This window comes from Strongylocentrotus purpuratus, unplaced genomic scaffold, assembly GCF_000002235.5.
Source record: "Strongylocentrotus purpuratus isolate Spur 01 unplaced genomic scaffold, Spur_5.0 spur5_scaffold_5, whole genome shotgun sequence".
Lineage (NCBI taxonomy): Eukaryota > Metazoa > Echinodermata > Echinoidea > Camarodonta > Strongylocentrotidae > Strongylocentrotus > Strongylocentrotus purpuratus.
In genome coordinates this window covers 29,044,572-29,064,575 of record NW_022145611.1, presented here as the reverse complement: position 1 = coordinate 29,064,575, position 20,004 = coordinate 29,044,572, and the positions used below count along the sequence as shown (strand labels likewise).

At 37.1% G+C, this 20,004-nt stretch overlaps 1 protein-coding gene across 1 annotated transcript in view; it reads right to left on the bottom strand.

The window, feature by feature from the left end:
* Positions 1–584: 584 nt before the first annotated feature.
* Positions 585–20,004, bottom strand: part of LOC579498 (pecanex-like protein 1) — a 107,739-nt gene continuing 88,319 nt past the window's right edge. Inside the window, exons 35-38 of the mRNA XM_030998327.1 lie at positions 19,621–19,895; positions 13,578–13,678; positions 12,799–13,082; positions 585–1,567 (exon numbers count right to left, since the gene is read on the bottom strand). Of these exons, the coding sequence (XP_030854187.1) occupies positions 1,286–1,567; positions 12,799–13,082; positions 13,578–13,678; positions 19,621–19,895 (942 nt within the window). The 3' untranslated portion in view covers positions 585–1,285. The remainder of the gene's footprint in view (positions 1,568–12,798; positions 13,083–13,577; positions 13,679–19,620; positions 19,896–20,004) is intronic.

The window sequence follows — 20,004 nt, the reverse complement described above, 5'->3', positions numbered from 1 at the left end:
GTTAATGTTTACTGCATGATATACATAATAGAGTTGTAAGGGGAAGGGGCATTTCGCACAAGCATTTAAAGGGATAGTTGAGTTCTGTTGCAGAGGGCGCTACACAAAATAAATTTTTTGTGAGATAATGAAAAACTGAGTGTCAAATTTGAAAGAACATAATATTTAAATGACAAAATCATCTTTGTTTGATCAAAATCGGTTCAGAGACGGCTGAAATATAACGATTTCTAATACTTGTGTACCACCACAAATATTAGATATTTTGACAAATTTGAAAAAAACCGTTGAAAACGGTTGAAAAAAAACGAAATAATGCCTTTTACTTCGTATTTCAGCCAATGCCGATGTTGGCTTTTTGGTTGGCATTTTCATGTTGCTTATATTATCCAAAATCAGCCGGCTCATGTATTGTTATTTTGAATTAAATAATTAATTAACGGTCACCGTGTTTTTTTTTTAAAGTGGAGCTGAATTGGTATGATCATATTGGCTAAATTTCACAGATTTTGGAGTCTAAAATTACCTTCATAGCAATTTTAGGTTCTAAAAGGGCACTATAAATGTCATAGATAAGAATAAGAGCAATAACCATGCACTTTGAAGGCATTTGCGGTCTGAAAACAGAACTCAACTTTCCCTTTAAGAGATGATTTTTACATCTGTCAAAAAAATAATTCAACTCTGAATATTTGCAACCATATCTTTAGGGATTGTCAAATATCATAAATGTGAGTGAGACAATAACACCTACACAATGTACACTACACATAAACATAATTCATACTAAATCACTAATTTCTTAAGTATTTTAAGCAGAATTCCTCTCTGCTTGTGTTACTTATTGCAGAAATGAAAACTGTATTCACCTAGGAGCAATTATTCTTTGAATTAAAGACAGTATCACTATACAAATAATAACAGGTGGCTAAAAAATATAAGTAGATTCCTAATTTGTTTTTAACATTGCAGCAGTAAAATCGTCATCAAAATGCAGCGTTCATTAGTATCGACCGTAGCACTCTACCCACCATATTCTAATTCACCAGGATTCTTACGTGCTGTGCCGAACGAGGATCTTAATATTCAAACAGAGACACTATTTGCCTTGGTTGCACAAGCTACTAATAAGGTAGATTTCATCATAAACACGTGGTGAAAATAACACCAAAGACCTGGTCCCACAATTGTATCAACTAATGGCGCAAACTGCGTAGATGACAAAATAACAGGTAAGGTATTAAGGGAATCAGAATTTGTTACAAGCACTACATCCTCACAGAGGCTATAAGTGTACTTCAGGGCCTTGGTCCAACACCCCACTATCAGCTATAGGCACAAACTTGTTCTCAATCTTCACCAGGAGGATGGTCTTGTCTACATGAGAGCGCCTGGCCTGGTCCATGTGAAAGGGTACCCACACATGAACCACTTGTCCCTCGGCTCCGGGTGCTGGGGACCATCCCTTCCAACCGCTGGCGCCACCGTTCTGCCGCATGGTCTCGTCTGGCCACATGACAAACTTGTTGATGTTGAGACGGTCATACACCTTACACTCGTCAATGACCTGGATGAAAGAAAAAACAGAGGAAAGAATGTAAGTTTTTAAACGAAAATCAGAGACAAAATGAAAGCATGTGCATGTGTGAGAGAGAGAAAGATAGAGAGAGAGAGAGAGAGAGAGCGAGAGAAAGGGAGGTAGATACGGGGGTGGGGGGAGGAGAAAAGGGGTGACATGATGTGGAGAAAGAGAGACAGAAGTGTAAAAGGTGTAAATTGTATTGTTAAAGCAATCACACACTTTAAACAAAAGACATTGAATGTAAGAATAATTATCAATCGGAAGAAAGAAAAAGGTCAAACAGACACAATGACTTGCTTTTCTCTAAAATCAGATTTAATGGATGATGTTGTGCCAAGCTTATGAGAAACTGAACAATGTTCATTGAGCAAAGAAAACATCCAACAGGAAGAGACTTATAATTACCCAAACACTATTCATTCTGTACAGACAAACCATACTAATTAGTATTGTCCTTCAGGGTCAGGAAAAAGGTGTTCAGGTTGGATAGGTGGGGTTGGCAAAGAGGAGTAGCAACATTGCTAGAGGTTTGTAAACAATATCTTCCTGATCAATTCACTGATGGGTGATGTAACACAAGGTTGAATCAAAGTGCGCCAAAGAATGAACAATTCACAGAGATAAAGAGCTACATGACCTTTCAATTTTGCCCAAATGTTTTTGCATTTATAACGAAGCTCTCTGTATGCAATTTACATGCTCTGATTCTCAAAATCAACATAGTCCAAATCAATGGTTTTCCTCCTGTTTTGCACAAGGACTATCCTTCTACATCCACAGGGGAGACGATTTACAAACTCATAAAATGAATCTAGAGGCATTCTGCTTGGTTCATGAACCTGAGCAGATAATCATCCACAAGTTCAATCAGATTATATTAACATGAAAACAAGATTCATTAAGGGTAGTCCAGATTCTTTTCAACCACAAACCCTCCCATCTCCCTCAGGTCGAGGAAGAAGGTGGCAAGGATGGATAAATGATGGATTCACATAACATGCACATAAGATGTAGCTTGGGGTAAGTAAACAATACCTTCCTCTCTCAACCACAGATGCGCTCATAGAGGAACATTCAACACCCCCTTGGAACTAGAGGGGGTCAGAGGGGGAGGATGCTAAGATGAATTACACACCCACATTTTAATGGATTCACATTAGGTCGAATGAAACCTACATATTAAACACGATATCGGCAATTGAATTAATTACACTTGACATTTGAATAGCTTACACTTGGGGAAAGATCATTCATGGTTACTGATAGGCATTTCTCTGATATGGATTACTCTGATTATATAAAGTTACATGAATGGGCTAGTTTAACCTCCAGGAAAAACTTTATCAAATTTATATTTGTACCAAATGAAACCTCATTTGCAACTTGATACAGTTTTTGAACCCTTTGCTTACTGCCAACATCTGGAAGACCTTATTTCCTATCAATTCAACCCAGGAATACAGAGGATGACATGAGATGTCCCTTTTGAAAGTGGTGTTTTCTCAGGACAATGTTCCTCTGACCATTGGATCAACCCCTTGCACATGCGCTTGTGCACAACCACATGAATTTCAACTAAAGGAGAACATTAGGTCATTCACTCTACGCTCTCCTCCAGTTAACCTTAACGAGTCTTTCACTGATGTTTCATGTTGCGTTTACCCTCCGGTCTTCCATTGTTTTCCCGAAAGCAGGGTATGTAAACCCCTTTTTACTGCAATTTCCCTTGGAGGACTTTTGGCTAGAAGTCTTCTCCTGGTCTGGGGTTCATGTTAATCTAATCCCATGAGTGCATATTATCTGTGAGAGCCAGAAGGGTGTTGACACTGTGTAAAAGTATATGAGTTAATGCCCTTCTGGCTCCAAACAGATCATATAATCTCTAGATTCCATTTTTTCCTGATGTTCACTCTCACATGGCACTGACTTATACGACAATATGCAAACATGGAACTTAAACATTAATGACTTTGTTTTCTTAAAAATAATGGATAGGGATTAGATCAGCTCATGAACCAAACGATAGCAAAACATTACAAGCAAGAGTCTTCAAGATAAACATACATCTAATTATACCTGAACAACATCAAATTAGAACATCCCTCTGCCTTATCACCTTTCTGAAACATTTTGAAAACAGGAGCATTATCTAGATGAGATCTTGGGTTAAAAGGGCATCTCATGTCTTCATGTTCCTTGGTATGGAAGACAAATATTCTTTCAGCATGAGTAAACATGATCATAAACCGATCCTCACCTGAGCACATTGCAGGACATAGCTAATAAGGTATGACCTCCTATTATCAACAACATAGACAGCATAGGGGCTAAACTGTGGCTACCCTTGATATGTACAGCACACTTTAACCCACTGACGACAAGAAAAAGAATGTCCATATCATACTATAAAAGACAAGTATGGTTTTATCTGGTTCAGTTAGATTTATAGAAGACAACATTGAAAGCATACCTGAACTACATGTATATATTCAAAAGTAATTTGAGTGAACCTTTCCTCCATTAAGTAACAACAAATTTCCTTGATTATAGGACCTGGTAGAGTGAAATTACTTGAATGTGACCCTATAAAGATGATTGCTCACACCTTCTTCTTCTTTTACTCTATGTATTACTTCAAATAATTTCTTATGTTTTTTTTTTTTTTTTTTTGCCTTTTCACAACCCACTCATCTCCCTGTCTCTTGCTACATGTATCTCTCCCATCATTTCTCACTTCTACTATGTTATTTACACCTCTATTTAATGCTAATCAATTCTCCATTGCATTCATATTTGCAAACACCACATGTCGCAACAGTAGATAGCACCATTTGCTATGGTAACACCACCCTCCCATGGTCCCTTCCTTCACATCACACTAAACATCCAAACTCATCACTTGACCAGTTTACAGTGACTACGTAAGAACGTTTCCCCCGCCCCATGCCATTGAGAAACAAACTTCCTGTGCAAACAGACCCTAGGGACTACACCTGTGCAGAGAGACATGCCTATCTACCCATCCCACTCGCCTGTGACCAACAAATGATAGAACCAAGGCTATTTTAGGGGACTTCCCTCATCACATCACAAAAACATCACGCTTCACCCTTGAGTCCTGAAGCCCTTTTTTAAATTTTAAAATGCTTGTTGTTATCTACATGGTCTTGACAAAATTGAAAACAATGTGAATAACAAACTAGCTATGGGTCTGGTATGAATAAATTTATGCCTGTCTGTCTGAGTTTAAATTACTAAATCACTAGTTATTGATTAATTTACAATGTAGTTGATACAGTCTTCGTTCAAAAGACTTTCCACCATGAAGTGCACTTTTGCCTTAGAATTTTTCTCCTCAATTAACGGAATCAAATGCTTAGACATGTTTTGTTTTGTGTTTTTTTCCTTTTTTTCTACCAAAATACCACATTGTTTTATATAATGCTTTGCAGAGATGCATCACAGCTTGGACTGAACATTAATGTACTACTTTATCAATCTCTGCTTAATACAAGATATTAAATTGAAAATACCGTAGTTAAAACTGACGAAATGTTTGTTTTGTGAATGTAGGTTACATTGCAAAATTCATAAAAACATTTTATACAATTTCATGCCCATATCTAACTCCATACTCTCTCTTGAAAGAAATTTCCATAACAAGAATTTGGGATTTCTTTGAGAAGAATGAAAGGTATCTAGTTCTTCAATTAATGTGTAGTTATAATCATTAACCTTTTCATTAACATTTTCAAGGCTTCTGAAATGTAATAGAGTACTACATGTCTGCAAAAGGTGGTCAATTTCTGAAGTTTAAGTGACCCACTTCATTCTGACCCTATTTTTCTTTAAAACTATTTAATTAATAAGGAAGACACTGCAAGAGAGAAAATAAGGCAAGAAATAGATCCCTCTTAACCAAATTTAGCCTATATCTTTAATTAGATTAGAGCATCCTTTACCTTTCTTTATAGGATCTCTGTAGCCTGCAACCTTGCGAGTGATATAATCAAGTTAATTATGAGAGGCCTATAGTTAAAGAAGTACAGTCATTCCAGACATTTGATGCGCGAGGTCCCCTCAGGGCTTGATTGCCTTAATTATTCAATGTCAAGTTTACAAATTCTCATATCAAAATTTCTACTTTCCTACAGGTAAGCTTATTTTTGAGATCCTGATGACTACACTCAAGGCATAAGAGGATCAGAAGTACCAAGATATGTTGAGAAATCTTTGGATGATTTAAACATAAAAACTAAATAAAATAAATGTAGGAACCTGTTTTGTGAAGGCTATTTCTCTACCACTGAAATGCAATGTAATATTGTCTAAACTGGCACATGCACATTCGATTTCCAAAGAAAAACAAAAAGAAATAGTCATAAAGCATTCACACAAAAAGATTAAAAACATCATTGCCATGGGAAATGAACTTTCACAAAATATTGAATTGCTCAGGTCACATGATCATTCACACTCCTACAATGTAGCTGAATAGTTTCAGGAAAAAATAAACATCATCAACTAGTCAAATCTCAGGGAAAAGAGATGCTAAAATGGTAAAGTGGGTCATACTCCTTCTTAAATTGCAGCTTTTTAAGGTTATCATGTAGCTCACAGCGTTGTGAGGAGCAGATAGTTTTTCAATCTCAAACATGAGTATGTTTCCCATTCAAGGAAATAACACTTTGAGATCTCTCTCATGATTGCGGAGTGGTTGTGGGCTATTTGAGGGTGAGAGATGGGGTTATGGGCATGTGTGAATGAAATGAGGAATGAGTGTGAAAGAGAGGACAATCTAGATGGAGAGACACATATACAGAGTGAAGGGAACAGAAAGGCAGAGCCAGATGAAGATATATATATATATATATATAGAGAGAGAGAGAGAGAGAGAGAGAGAGAGAGAGAGAGAGAGAAAGGGGCAGAGAAAAGGGGCAGAGAAAAGGAGACAGTGTGGAGATATAAAAGTGACAGTTGGGGGTAGAAAGAGAGAGAGAGAGAGCGGGTGAGGGGGCAGACAGAGAGGATTGGGTGGAATAAGATGAAAGGAAAGAATTCAGGTATCATACCGTTCAGATAAAAAGAGGGTAGGATGAGAGAGAGAACATATAGGTAACTTACTTCAGCCTGTTTGAACAGTGTAAAACATTAAATTTAAGAAACCATGAAGATTTTTAATTGATAATATCAAATGTATTTGAATTTTCTTTTAGAACTGTCATACATATTGCACAGAGCAGCTACAAGAATACAATGCCAAGCTGTTAAAACACTACAATGTAAAAAAATATCTCCCTATTCCTATCAAGTAGATCAAGATCAAAGGTTTATGGGTAACCCGAATGGAAAATGTTTTTCATGATCTGCCCAAATATGGGCTGAATGTGGAGGAAGCCCAAAATTGGACAGCAGGAAAGATAGCACCCGAGAGATAAAAAACGGTGGTGAATAAAACAAACCACATGAGCCAGGATTCCACAAGAGCCGGGGATTCAACAACAGTCAAGTACAGGTTGAGTGTAGTGGTTGATCTGACATTCGCTCTGGCGACAACATGCTCCAAATTTAATTCACCAAAGGTATAGGGTTAGGTCAGGGAATGCAATTTGGGTTTGGGTTGGGGTTAGATATATCCTTGTGGAGCAATCATCATAAAAGGAAATAAAACCACATAGGGACTGTTAATCAGTAAACAGGTAATGACCTTAACAGCATGGTGAAAATATCTATCCCATATAGTGCCTAATTCATAGACTGTCCACTTCAGTCTGACCCAGACTGAAGTGGACGGAGGACAGTCAAAGATGCTTTATGAGATGCTCTTGAAGAGTGTGATATGATTGACAGAGGACTGGTGGACTTTTAAGCGACAGTTACTTGAAAAGTGACCAGATGATTGTAGATGATAAGCAGACAAGTATTTTTAAACTCTTCACAGCATTATGAATGACTAAGCGAGATATTTTGAGTAGTAGGAATCATTTTAGGATGACTGCACACCAGGAGGTCCGTCAAATCTAATATTCATATTTGACCATGTACACTATTAACAAACTGAGTGCAATGACATCTATCTGACTCTCTACAGTCCTCATGCATAGAAGATGCTGAAACTGTGCACACTGAATATCATTAACTCTGAATGAAATTGAATAACAAGTATTTCAACACCACTCAGTGTAATAGCTGATTCATCCCATATCTCTTTGGTAAAAAAAAAGCTTAGTATTACTGTTAAGAATTTTTCTGTTAGGCTATGATATGACAAAATAATGCTGAAAATTTGCTGAAGTATTAATCATTATTTTCTAATTCCCTCAGATAAGACTTCAAAGATGGTAGGTCTTCACACAAATTGCTTTCTTAGCAGTTAGGTGAACACAAACATCCTCAATATCAACATCATCCTCCCTTTGTAGCATCACTGAGCTATTTATCTACATATTACACCCCTCAAAGAATAAACAAAGCATGAACACAAACATTATCTTCTTCATACTTGGCCTAAATACATACACTGTAACATGGTTTCTTTATCTTCTCTCTGCTCGCAAGATGCAATAAATATCACACATGTGCCTTTAAACCTCTATCGCTTATCAACAGACAACATGAAGAATGATGCAATTGTTCATTGGAAGTGGGTGTGGTGCGATTACTTTGGCTGCTCTCTCTATGCACTGTAATTCTATGCCAAACAGGACATCACATGATACATGGCACTGCCAAAAGGCTGCTGAATACCTTATACCCACCCATTCCACCCCCTCACAACCCCTACAAAACAGTTCAAGAGAGAACAAATACACAGGCATACAGGTAGTGGTAGGAGTGTGAAGAAAGTGATCCAGTATTTGTCCCCAATGAAATGTGCTACCAAAGGGCTTATTTCATTTAAGATATAGGGTTATGTTAGAGTTAGGACTGTAATTAGGTTTTCGATCATGTTTAGGCTTAGGCTTAGGGTTCTGGTATAATCTTAAATCCAGGATTGAAGTTAGGTATCGACAAGTATAGGAAGTTGTCCAAAAAATTTAATTTGCTGAAGCACGAATGGTACAACCTTTGTACTCAGTGCAAATATCACCCATCCAACACTTTCAACTGATCATAATGAAAAATGCAGTATTATTTTGTTGAGGGAGAAAGATAATTGTGTTGGCCACGAAGAGCTCTTCTATTTCGAAATAAAATAGTGAAACACATTCCATACTTCCTCTCCTCCACCTTTTTGTAAATTGCCAAAATTACATGATCTGTAAGGTTCTCGAAAAATGGTGATTACTTTAATAAGACATCTTGAAGGCAAACTGCAGTTGTAAATCCTTCTCAAACGCACAAGACCTTGGCTATATTCCAACTTCTAGACATTTGTCACAAAAAATGACAGATAGCACTTTTTTCTCACTTCAATCCAAATTTGTTACAGATTCCTGAAACTATCACTGAAAGACAAACTCCTCTGCAGCAAAATTAGTTCAAGTTTAAAGTGATACAAGGCCTCCACTTTCTAAAGGTTTGCTCACACTATTGAGTAGTTTTCAGATTATTCTAAGGCACAACACAGTATTACAGCTAAAAAAAGGATTGGCTAGTTTAATAACTGATGGTTAATAATAGAATGCTTCAGAACCTCAGCAAAGAGTGTGTACCAGGAATGGTTAAAGAACTGCATCATCATTACAGCCATGACAGGCACTAGGACTGGCACAAAAATGATCAGCATTTTCTTTAAAACATATCTGCTGATGGATTTGAATGTACTCCTGAAACTTACGACTCATGCTTGATGGATCTTCAACTGGCAATCTTCCATACGTTAACATGTGTTTGACAAATATATTTCTTTCACTGTAATATTCAATGTACTTCAAGTAAACATGAATCAAAGGACAATATTCTTCAAGTCCTTGGAGACTCTATGGGCCCATCCTCCGTCCATAAATGTCAATGACCCCCCCCCCCCCCCTCCTTCTTCTTGAAAGTCCTGCACTTTAGGATTGCGTATTCAGCGGTTGAGAAGATGTTTTGTGATTAGGCATCTTCCTCCTCTTCAATGACCAACCAAGGAGAGACGTCACATATCAATCACATGTCCATCATATGCACACCTTGTGCAGTCCTGCTGTATCAGATAACAGTCTGATCACCTTCATCAAAGACAGTAGAAAGTGCAATCTCTTTCCTTCTTTCTGTTGGTCTTACTTGTTCAACCTATATGCTTGATACTTAGTTTTATTCATTCTTTATTTATCATTTTCTGCTTCAATATCCTATTTTCTCTTCTGTTTATATACCTCTAATTTCATTTTGTGAATACTTTTCTACATCTCATATATGTCTTTAATCTTATTTTTGATCTCTCTCTCTTCCCCTATCTCTCTCTCTCTCTCTCTCTCTCTCTCCCCCTCTCTTTCTCTCTCTCTCTCTCTTTCTTTTTCTCTCTCTCTCTCTCTCTCTCTTCCCTTTTTTGTCAGCTGGCCATGTCAACAGCACTTCCAACAAGCCTGAAGCAAGGTGATATCCCTGCCCTTGTCAGTGGAGTAGAAACCAACCACCAAAAAATGCTCAATCATGCTATGGGACACGGTCGCCTGCAAGTGACAAAAAGTGCTGGTCGGTGAGAGGGGAAACGCCGAGACAGGTATCAGAGAAAGGCTCGTTCATAGCTGGGATTGTAAACAACCCTGTAAATGCCACTACAGTGAAACAAAAATGACTTTCTAACGAAGCAAAGCAAACTGTTCACATACAGCGTGGGAGTGAAGACACTGTTATTGGATATGTGTATACCGTGCATCTCTTATCATCTACGAAGTCTGCTACAGGGAGCGTTTCCCATGGTAGGAAAATGTTCTTGTGGGAACCAGCTTCACAGTGCAGTTCACAGCTAGTAGTGGTTAGAAAGTGCTGGATGGCAGGTGTTTCATTTAATTCTTTGTGGGACATCACAAGCATGATACATGTATGTGCTTCATCTGCGTACTTTGCATTTTGATAAAAACATGTTCGAAAGACATGTTCAAATGAAATGTTCCTAAAAATGTAGAGTCACATACACGTGTACATTGAAGAATAGGTCTGTTAATATATGAGAATATCCTTGACTTCTATATCAGACAGTTCAAATAATTAAACAAATGAGAGCTGGAATATTATTTGTCAATTTCAATTAAGCTCACAGGATTTAGCTTTTTTTCCCCTTCATAATATGGCACCCCCCATGAGCTCAAAAGCTAGTTAAGTTTGATTGAATGGAATCTCTACCAGGCTATGAATATTCATACTACTTGGTCACTATTCCAGAAACAGATTAAAGACACTACTGGTTAATTCAGTGACATGTATTCATTGGCAGTTTGATATTTATTAAATCATCAAAATTACTACAGAATTTAAAACTTCACTTAAAAGTAGGAAAACAGAAATAATTCCCCATGATGATTGGCTTGACCAGGAAACGTTTGTTCTCCTTGATATTATTGAGATCCAATAATGGCAATGACTTTCGGAACAAATAACATCCCTAAAAGAAAACAGAACTATCATAGGCTACACAACTCCACCTAGACGTGGGACCATTATCATCAAGATAATTGCTTCTGAATCAAATCACAAGGTCAATAAAAGCAAGAGATTAATACGGACTAACAGGACTCCCCACTGGTCTTGGTTCCTATAGGGTTCATGCCTAGGACTACCCTCCGGCCTTAGTTCCTTAATGATAGATCATTTAATGATGAAGGCCCTGCGGGAGAAAGTAATTTAGTGAGGAAGCATCAATTCTCAGGGAGGAGGAAGTCAAGTATTGCCGTGGGGGACTACGAGGGATGGGATCGCCAGCTAACCATGACAGCATACGAAGGTCTGGCTGGCTGGCTGGCTGGCTGTCAGTTTGCAGGGAGTCGAGGGTGAGCTGACAGCAGAGAAACAAATACAGAGGAGAAGAGTACAACTTAGCTCTTGAAAGCTTTAAAGAGCTCTGGTAAAACCTCAAATAAAAAAATAAAAAATATATATATATATATATATATATATATAAATAAATTGTAAATGAATATATGACATGCCAACGTGTAAGATAATTTCTACCATTTTACAATCCCATCTCCTCACAGTGTTACCTTTAACACTACAGAAATGAGAGAAGTGATCTACATTCCAATTCTTGGTCTATGGGGAAAAGGATGTTTTTTGTTTTAATAACAATGAACTACTTGGTGTGCATGACAAGGTTGGGTTACTGTGACAGAAACAATCACCAAATTTAGGTCATTTCCAAGCTCAAAAGAAAATCTTCAATGTAGTTTGTGAAGTAGTTTGTGGTAAATATTTCACACTGATAAAAAAAATATATGAATATTTGCGGATAAGTAGGTTTTTTTCTACATAGAACATTGACATTTATATTTGCCAAACTAAGTTGATCACTCTGTAGAATACCTCAAAGTACAAGATAAATTATTCTGGTTCATTCTCATTTGCAAGTGGCCCCTTGAAAGTGACAGAAGTCACAGAATATCGGAGAAAATCAGCGAAGGGGACAAAAGGAAGTATGAATATCTTCTATCCCTCAGAAAAAGGGACTATATGACATTTTCCATCAAATCAGCCATCTTTCATATTTTGTGCCCCCCCCCCCCCTCTCCCTCTTTCTTTCTCTCTCTGTTGTTTCTTTTTTGTCTCCTCTAGTATGTTGTGTTGTCTCTCATTCTCTCTCTATCTATACCCTTTTCCTCATGAATGTTTACATAGTGCATCAGTGTAAAAATATACTTTCTATATAAAGGTGCTCTTTATGAACTTGTTGAAATGAAGTGAGTTTTTACGCTGCAATCTTTATGTACTTTGTTATTTACACTTAGCTCTTTTTATTTTTCTAATGCTGTTTTAGACCTTTCAAGAGTTAAATGGCATATCACATCAACATACAGTTTTTCAGGGTAAACTTAGACCTACAATGTAAGTCACACAAGGGACGGTAAATCACCACCCAAAAACCCCACAACAACAACAACAGCAACATGAACAACTTTATATGTGCACCTGAATGGCAAATATATGTAAAAAAAAACAGTAGCTGCCTGCAACAAAGGCTCTGTGTTGTAATGTATAGAATTGTTATCCACATTATGCTTAAGTACTTTTATTTTCCTGCGACAGTATTGACTTCATGAGTGAACAGGGTTTTCCTGCCTTAGGGAGAGACTCACCTTGACTCGATGGTTGAGCAGAGACTCTTTACCCCCTGGTCCCCCGTAGTCCTCCATCATGAGGGTGGCTAGATTGGCAATGGGGACCCGCCCCATGTTAAGCCTCCTTCCTGACCCGAGGTTTGAACCCTGCCCGCTTCCCCCGCGGCTGTGGGCAGGTGTCTGGCGCACTGAACCACTCTCAGAACCTCCCTGCTGCTGTGGCTGTTGCTGTTGTTGTTGCTGTTGCTGCTGCAGGTGTTGTTGCATTTGTTGTTGCCGTGTTGTATCCCCTGACACGCTGCCTGTGTTTAGAGTAATTCAAAAGCATAATGGAAATAATTTCTCACTGTTCAGCGGCCAAATCACAACCAACTTAAATTGTTAACATAAAGGACTTACACATCACATCATAAACAAAGCACTTATTGCAGCATTGATGCATTAATGTTTTGCATTCTGACCAATACAAGGCCTTTTATACACATAATGGATTGAACACCATGTATTCATATTTTCTTTTATTCTACTATCAGTCATGCTTCTTACTGCCAAGATATAGATAGATATACAAACAGATAAGATATTTAGAGAGAGAGAGAAAGAGAGAGAAAAAAAGAAGAGAGAGAGACAGACAGAGACAGAGATAGAATGACAGCCATTTTTTAAATGTATGAAATAGGATAGAGGTTAACTAATTTGACAATTTGATTTTCTATTATTGTTGCAACCAACCTTTTGATCATATCTTCACAAATAAAGGTCATACATGAATTAAACCACAATGAGTGTGTACATACCTCCCCCAGTACCCGGCTGGGTCGTATCTCCTTCTTCCTTATCCCCACTCCGTCTTACAGTCCCTCCGCTGCTGCAGCCTGCTACACAACGCTGTACTAGCCTGTGGATGACATGAAGAAAAAATAAATAAGGAGGACATGAGTTACTAACTGGAGAGGAATTTATTCATATTAATGTGAATTTGAATGCATAGGTAATGTTAGAGACCAAAATGTTTGCGAGCCTGAGGTATTGCTGACTAGAAAAGATCCAACAAAAAGATGCATCCATATAAAGAAGAAAACAATAATATACACACTGTAAGAGAAAAAAATCTTACAGGAACACCTGTCTCTAAACCCAAAGATGCATTCATATAAAGAAGAAAACAGTAATATACAAACTGCAGGAGAAAAATATCTAACAGAAACACCTATTTCTAAACCCAAATTTACTGAAATATATACACAAAAGGCATTTTTGTATAACTCCAGAAGGAAAAAAAAGTACTTTAAACTACTAAATATCCTCTTTGCTTCTTTGTATCCCTGTTCTTAACCTATTTTTTGTAATTGATCTCTTTTCATTTGTGCTGTTCTATATTCTCATGCATTTCCTCTATTCTGACTACTGCTAATTCACAATTCCTCTTCTAACCACATTTATACCAGTATGTATCGAGGGTGCCAAGAATAAAAACAGATAAAGTGAAAGGAGATAATTTACACTAATTAGAAGCATATGACTCATAACTAAGGTTAGATGTAATGTTTGTCAACTTTTAGAAAATATAAACAAGTCTGGCTCTGGCATAAGTTAATTCACTGTTTGTTAACAAATATCCATGACAACAATTTTGATACATTTAAAATATGTCTCCATCATCTGAAAGTATGCTATCTACCAACATCACACAAACTCCTGAAACAAGTTCATGGTGACATACTTAATTATAGCACATAACAAAACTAAAACACATCAAACCAATTATTTGTTTTGGCAATTCTTCCCCTGTCAATAATATTATCACTTCTTGCAAATTTCCTAACCAGATTTCCATCCTGATTCCAGTTTATCTGATCATTTGTTCAGACATACAGACTGTTGAAAATTACACTTTCACATGAACTTATGAACCACTTATTAGCAACATGTGTATTGTGCATTACATCTGTGATGTTTTAAAAGTAATTCTCTGATATCCTTTTTAAAGCTTCATTCTTGTGTGTAGACAGTTATAGTACATGTTGTGCATTTGTAGTATTGTCTGTTGTATCTCACACATTTACATGTAGGTTTTCATGAAGTATCAAAATCTTAAGAGAAGCAGAAAAAATCCAAATCATCATGATACTGCTAAAATATTACATTCATAATCACATGATTTGCTGCCCTGCAAAGTCCAAGCAAAAAAAAATCATAAGAAACAATGCATTTTGGGCCTGAAGTTAAAAAGGAACCAGTGCTTTTCTGGGGAAAGAGCCCCAAATTCCACATTTCCTTGGCAATTTTTCCATTTCCACTCAAAACTCACTCAGTCATTCCCCCAAATCCAATCACTTCTTGAGCTCCTATCAAGGTATAAAAAGACACAAAGTAACAGAAATATCCTCAAAGTTGGCACGACAAGAAATTAACAGAGAAAACTGGATAACTAGCTTTGTGAAACTAGTAAGCCACCATTTCCTTTTATAGAATAAAATTCACAAATATCTAGAAATAGATGGAAGTCACCTTTCCTACATTTCATGCTTTTCCTTTCATGGTTTTCTTTTATTTCCAATGCAAGATTAAAATTTAAAGTTGAAATAGCAAATGTAAGTGACTGCTAAGGATTTCCTTGGGTCAGGTCTGCAAAGGTCAATCCGGTTCTTGACAGGGAATAAATATCATGCGGACCTCGCTAATCTTGTTTTGTGGTTTTGTAAATGCTATGTATTAATTGAATTTACCTATTCACAAAGAGAGATATAAAATTGTTTTTTCCTTTGAGCTGTCCATTAAATGACCCATTTAAGAAATTGTAATTTTAATAGCCTTGAAAATATTCATGTTGGTTAAATTTTATTGAGTTGCTAGACTGGTGACACACATACAGCAATGAAAATTAAAAAGATAAAATATATGATGACGTACATGTATGAGTAACTTACATTAAGCAAAATCACATACATTATTATTATCAAGTATTTAGCATCACCTGAGCCTGGGAGGTAAACTGGTTATAGATAATAAGTTTATGTCAAAGATCATTATCTTTTGTTTCTCTAAATTAATGTTTTCAAGGATATGAATGGCTTGCAACATGGTTCAAATGTCACTTCTTCATCATCAGCAGATTGTAACAATGATGACTAGACCTGTCCCGATAGGTTGGAAACTCTAGACTCATTCACACTCGCAAAAGAAGAGCACTCCTCATCACATAAATCTCTATATTAAAGCGTGTTCCTACACTTTAGTGTGAACTGTGCTAGAAAGCAACCCACTGGAACAATGAACAACATGAGGTTAGTGGTTCAGAAGCACTATTTAGTTAGAGAGCTTCAATCAGTACCATAAAAGATACATGTAAAACATTTTAAAACATGTCTCTATCATGTTGGGGAAAACAAAGTGTCATACTGGATCAATCTTCAAGTTCTAGAACACCCTCATAGAATTTTCGAGTGAGAATGGATCCCTTGATTCATGGTGTCCCACCTGGTTTGAGTATGAACAACATCCACTATGGATGTCAAGATCTAGTCATCATAATCATATCAAAATGATGACAATGTACATGAAAGTCATGTCTTGGAGAAACTCGTCCAGTGTCCCAGGTGATCAATGGTTTGGACATGTGTGAACTTCGTGTGTGGCAAATGCAATATCAAGGATTTATAAGACTACAATGATGAAGTTAATACATCTAGGTCAACATTTGGAACTTGCAATCAGTCTTGATTTCTTCTTTGTAAATTTCAAACCAGTCTCCATCTTGTAACTTTGGCATTACATGGAATGTATACATATCTTTTGCTTTTGAACAAATGTGATGCTTTGAAAGACAGGAAATGGATTTACTCTCAGGGTCTCACTGTAACCCCAAAGGCATCAATATCAACATTATAAATTCAACCAATACCTTTGCATGATTATTACAATTTAGAAGAAACAAGGTTAAAAGTTCAAACCTCTACCCCTCCCCTTCCCTTCCCCCTCCTTACAACCAGGTACTATAGCTCAACTGAGAGTTCATTTTCCTATTAATTTATGAATCATTTCCAGTCCTGTGTGATTCCTGGTCCCAGGGTTCTTCTTACATGACCCTTTGTCATACAGAGACAACGACCTGTTATGTCATCTCCAAAGACCAACAAGGGCATTAAATATGTGTAAAATCATATAGATTAATGCCTTTCTACCTCTCAACAATATTTATGTTTTACACATGGCTCCACGAAAGAAAGTCTAGTCTGGTTTCAGTGTACAGCAGGCAAATATCATACAGTGATTACAGAAATTATCTGAGAAATTAAAGATAATTCCTCTTATGCAATTATGACATTGGTGCATTTCCCCCAATTTTCAGTTGATTAGTCAGCTATGTGACAACCTAGGCTTCAGCTATTATCAATCATCATTATGAGTTTACAAGCAACCTATTTGGGAAGAGGCTGTAATGCTGTATCAGTTCTCTTTATCCTCAATATGCCCTTTTCCACCATCTGACTACTATTTCAGAAGAATTCATTTCCACCATTAAGACAGAAGATCCCAATAACGATCATCTCACATGTGTTCTCAAGATATCCTTAATCTTCAAAACACAGAATAATGCCTTAAAAATATTTCACAGCAAGATGACATCATAGCCACAGAATTTCTCACAAATTAACACCTCAATCAAAGATCATCCATCAGCATTGTCACGGTAACCCTACTCTTTTAAGGATCGCTTCAACGGTTTACTCATCCTGCCAAAGAACACAGGTGATTATTGGAGGGGGAACAAATCCTCATAATTCCCAAGATTTGAAATGATCTGTGTAACACAAGGAGGGGTAATCCCTTGTCTGTCGCAAAGAGCGGTGCTGTGAGCCAACGTCCATCCCCAGCTTCCATCCAACTGACGCGATCCATGATAATGCAATTTTTCAAGAGTAATCTATCGATGTTAGGCAAATGTGAGTTCATAGAGCGTCATGGATGAGGTATAACCAAGACAACTGGTGAGAAAATAGCTACTGAAAGGCTTTATTTTCCATTTGCTTAATACTTTCTTTACACCAAGCATGATTCATGGTAGTTTTCTTTTCCATAACAAAAAAAAAATGTATTTAAAAAAACTTTTTTACACTTCTTCCAGGGTAGAAGTGGAAAATCTTTCATTCTACCATGCAAATTAGTTCTATCTATGAGTTCACCTTTTCCACTCTTAAAGTATTATTTTCAAGACTTTTATTAGGCTGCAGACTTGCACAACATTGATTCTTAGCAGATTTCCTATAAGATAATCAATGTAGTCATATACAGTGTTCATTAGATTTTGAAACCCTTAATTGTCATAGTAAAGGCTTAGCTCAGAATGTATCCTTGGGCAAAAACCGAAAAAGAAAAATGATTTCATCGTGATGCTAAACCCTCAACCTTTGATTTAGGTTTCATAATTTCAACTCAAAGATGATTTGTCAAATTCATTTCTTCCACTTAGAATTTTAGCAGCAGCATCTAAATGTCCCCTGGGTCTCAGGAATGCATCATTTTATGTGTAACAAGAGGAACTGTTCCAGGGAAAGTATCTGCTTCACCTCCCCTTCAGACATATTTTATCACCGTCATAGCCTCCCCAGGGTCTCCAGAATTCATAATTTTGTTTAATAGGGGAAAAGCTACAGGGCAAATATCTGTATTGCCTCCCTTCTAAGTTCTAGACACCGTAATGACACTGTTAATAGGTTTGTTAAACTCCCAAATGCACCTTCATTAAATATGTGGCAAGGATTTATGATAATTGTGAATACAGGAGCTAAGAGAGGGTCAAATTTATCTGCTGTTCTTTATGATAATATCTACTATGCGACTTGAATAAAAAAATTGACAAGACAATGTATTTTATACTGGCCTTGTCATGATCTACATCTACTTTGGAATAATATCTATAGAGCATCATTCAAATCTTAGTTTCTGCCCAAACAAATATTTTTCAAATCAGAAGTGTTAAATGGTGACAACTGTTATATATTTAAAGTGATGATGAAACATATTTTTAACCACAACAAAATTTTGCGTACAAAATCAGTGTTCCAATCCATTTCCACATCTAAACAAAAATCCCAGACAACCCTGACAAACCATAAAATACAATGAGTCAAAATAAGTAGATCACATTACATAACTAGGGGAAGAAGTATATTGACTATGGTATCAATGTAAGAAACTCCACAGGAACTAAACCAGGATTTAATTTCCATGTAGTAGGGATCATACAAGATTCATCATGAGCTCACTTCCAGGCCTGTATCATTGATACAGATATCACCAAGGATCACCCAGTAATGCCTCAGAATCTCCTCAAGCTTATACCTAATACAGGTGATGATCAAGTCTTCAACTTATCCTACAGCGCAGATAACTCTTTGCAATGCTGAGATGACAATTTTGATTTAATCCAGTGATTCATGTTAGAGCCACTTGTAACTTTTATAAGTAAAATCAGGTCTTCCTGGTAGCAGTATTTGGGATACATGTGACCTACTTCCACTTCATCATCAGGCTTTCCTCAAGTATGCTTTAGGATTAGGTAATCCACCGGAACACTTGAGAACTGCAAAACAGGTGCGTGCACGACTCATGCAATAATAGAAATAATACTTTAATAATGCTAAATATACTTGCTTAAATACTCTGTACAGGTATAAGGCAGAAACTTTACAGGAAATTTATCTTGCTATGTAATAAGCATAAACCCTTCTACACCTAAACTAAAACCTAATTGCAACACTAACCCTAGATCTTTGATGGAATAAAGCCTGAAGCAAATTTCACAGGAGCAAATGTTGGGGAACCCATAAAACATACCTTGTCCAGCATTTGACGACATTCTCCCTGATACAGGCAAAGCTGAGTGGCCGACCAATCACACTGCTGAGCTGCTTGTTGCTGTCGGCATAGGATGTCGTCAGAGGGGACACGTAGATGGGATACCCTATGGGTTGGTCACACGAAGAGTTGATCATGTTCCGCAAAGCCTGCTTTGCGTTCTGGATGCTGCCGCGCTCGGGGTTGCGGTTGCGCAAGAAGACCAGCTCCTGCTGCTGTCCCGCCCACAAGCCACGGACACACTCTCGATTGACCTGTAAAAACATAACCAAAGGGGATGGGTTATTACAACTGATAAGAATAATCTGGGTTCCATGAATTAGCAGACTTACTGTTAACCAACCTACTGGTATATCATACTTT